This window comes from Lycium ferocissimum, chromosome 10 (genome assembly GCF_029784015.1).
Source record: "Lycium ferocissimum isolate CSIRO_LF1 chromosome 10, AGI_CSIRO_Lferr_CH_V1, whole genome shotgun sequence".
Taxonomy (NCBI): Eukaryota; Viridiplantae; Streptophyta; class Magnoliopsida; order Solanales; family Solanaceae; genus Lycium; species Lycium ferocissimum.
In genome coordinates, this window is record NC_081351.1 from 62,328,471 (window position 1) to 62,331,574 (window position 3,104).

Below are 3,104 nucleotides of genomic sequence, written 5' to 3' on the forward strand. Positions count from 1 at the left end.
CAGGGACTTGTGGACCCCACATGAACGGATTCGTATTGGCCAAGAAGATTTTCAGAGCCGGGTATTATTGGATGACTATGGAGAGTGATTGTTGCAAATACGTGCAAAAATTCCATCAATGCCAGATCCACGGTGATTTCATAAGAGTACCACCAAGTGAGCTTAATGCTATAAGCTCACCATGGCCCTTCGTTGGTTGGGACCTCAAATGGCCACCGATTCATTTTAGTCGCTATTGATTACTTCATTAGATGGGTAGAAGTGACGTCTCACAAGTCAATGACAAAGAAAGTGGTAGCCGACTTCATGCGAAACAACATCATATGGAAGTTCGGTATACCTAAGTCCATCATAACTGACAATGAAGAAAATCTGAATAGCCATCTGATGAAAGATATTTTTGAACAATTCAAGATCACTCATTGGGACTCGATAACTCATCGGCCACAAATGGAGCCGTAGAAGTAGCCAACAAAAATATCAAAAGGATATTGAGGAAAATAACCGATAATTACAAAGGTTGGCAGAGCAGTTGCCTTATGCTTTATTGGGATCTTTGTACTATGGCTAGAACTTCAACAGGAGCAACTCCATACCTACTAGTCTGCGGTACTGAAGCAGTCATACCTGCCAAAGTTGATATACTTTCTTTGAGAATCATTCAAGAAGCTGAGCTGGATAATGCTGAATGGGTCCAAGCTCAATACGAGCAGTTGGCCTTAATCAACGAGAAAAGGATGGTTTTTGTATGCCACGGTCAACTATACCACCAAAGGATGGCAAGAGCCTTCAACAAACGAGTCAGGGCTCGACTTTTCCAAATCGGGAAAATGGTGCTCAAGAGGATTTTCCCACACCAAGATGAATACAAAGGGAAGTTCGCTCCCAATTGGAAAGGTCCTTACGTGGTCCGCAAAGTACTCTCCGGAGGAGCAGTAGTACTAGCGAAAATGGATGGAAAAGAGTGGTCAAAGCCGATCAACTCAGATGCAATCAAGCGCTACTATGCATGAAGACGAAGTTTCTCAGTTTGTAATAGTACTCTTTGCTTGTAATCGTTATTCTATTTGCTTGTATTAGTTATTTCCTTTTACTTGTAATCGTTTTGTAATAGATAAGAAAAACAAAAAAACTTTTGTAATATGAACTACGCAATGACCTGACTTCCCTATAGTGGGATACGTAGGCATTCCATTTAGGACCCAGTCGCATTATTAGTAAAAACCAAAAGCTCATTTACTTTTATTCTGACCTATGTTCGACCTGATTCCTCTTTGCGACATGATACTTAGGCGCTCTTTGAGCTCGGTCGCATTAAAAGAAAAACCTAAGAAACTCCTAAGAAGCCTCAGAGATTGAGATACCGCGAAGAACATCAAGATTGCAACACCCAACTGGGGGCGGAATTTTTGAGAAGATCTAAAAAATTCATGCTATCGATGCGCTACGAGGAGTCAGCCAACCCAGAGTTTCAAACTGGGGCAGAAATTTATACAAAGATATCAAAATTTCTCACATATCACCACACTGTAAACTAGGGCAGACTTGATAAAGAAGATTTGATGAGAGTTCGTCGTTCAAGGTTCAAACTGGGGTAGAATTTTTGAGAAAAGGTCTAAAAAATTCCATCGAAGAAAGCAAAGACCCCGGCCTCCGAAAAGGGGATTCCCCTCATTCGAAAGCACATGTAATGACATTGACCTTTATTATTCTAAAATAATGCATTTATTTCCTCACAAACAGGCATCTATACATTTTTCACAAAATGATTTTCTGCATAACAAATTCATCTTTCGATAAGAGAGCCAAAGGGCCCTGGATCCAGAAGCTGAAGATGCAAAGGCGCCGACAACATGGATCAACTTAGAATAGGAAAAACTAACCTATTTCTGATACAAGTCTCCAGGGTTTCGGGAGGACGGTCCCTTTTTTATTTTGTTTTATGTGCTGGGAATGGTTCGCAAAAAAAAAAAGGCTCGGATAGCTGCAGAAATCAGTTTTCGAGACAGATATGTAGCCACAAGGGCTATAAAAGGACAAAAACGCCATAAGGGTGCATATCTAGCCATGAGGACTATGCAATGGTAGAAATGCCATAAGGAAAAATATCTAGCCATAAGGGCTATAAAAGATTTAAAATGCCACAAGGACACATATCTGGCCAGAAGGGCTACAAAAGGACGAAATGCCACAAGGGCAAATATCTATCCACGAAGGCTACAAAATGACTAAGATTGCCACAAGGGCAAATATTTGGCCAAAAGGGTCGCCACAGAACAAATTGCACATCTGACCACGAGGGTCATAGCCGACATAAAGGATGAAAGAAAGATGATTTAGCCGAAGAGGCCATATTTGTCATTGCCATCATATTTTCTTATTTGTCGAGAGGGCCATTGCACGTCTATTTTCCTGTTGCCGTGAGGGCCATTGCACGTCTACTTTCTTACTGCCGTAAGGGCCGTTGCACGTCTACTTTCCTGCTGCTGTGAGGGAAATTACACGTCTACTTATCTGTTGCCGTGAGGGCCATTGCATGTATACTTTCCTGCTGTCGTTAGGGCCATTGCACGTCTACTTTTTTGCTGCCGTGAGGGCCATTGCACGTCTACTTTCCTACTACCATGAGGGCTATTACACATCTACTTTCCTACTACCGTGAGGGCCATTGCAAGTCTACTTTCCTGCTGCCGTGAAGGCCATTGCACATCTAATTTCCTGCTGCCGTGAGGGCCATTGCACGTCTACTTTCCTGCTGCCGTGAGGTCCATTGCACGTCTACTTTCCTATTACCGTGAGGGCCATTACGTGTTTAGTTTCCTATTACCGTAAGGGCCATTGCGTGTGTACTTTCCTGCTGCCGTGAGGGCCATTGCACGTCTACTTTCCTGCTGCCGTGAAGGCCATTGCGCGTTGACTTTTCTGCTGCTATGAGGACCATTGTACGTTTACTTTTCTGCTGCCGTGAGGGCCATTGCATGTCTAGTTTCCTGCTGCCACGAGGGCCATTGTATGTCTACTTTCCTGCTACCGTGCGGGCCATTGCGTTTACTTTCCTGCTGCTATGAGAGCCATTACACGTCTACTTTCCTACTACCGTGAGG

General features: G+C 43.2%; 1 protein-coding gene across 1 annotated transcript; it reads left to right on the forward strand.

The window, feature by feature from the left end:
- The first annotated feature begins 563 nt into the window (after positions 1-563).
- Positions 564-1,013, forward strand: LOC132035067 (uncharacterized). Its single transcript, XM_059425384.1, has one exon. It carries the CDS (start codon positions 564-566, stop codon positions 1,011-1,013), a length of 450 nt encoding a protein of 149 aa, XP_059281367.1.
- Positions 1,014-3,104: the final 2,091 nt, after the last annotated feature.

Coding starts and splice junctions, on each gene's coding strand:
- LOC132035067 (XM_059425384.1), top strand. CDS start 564: ATGGCTAGAACTTCAACAGGAGCAACTCCATACCTACTAGTCTGCGGT.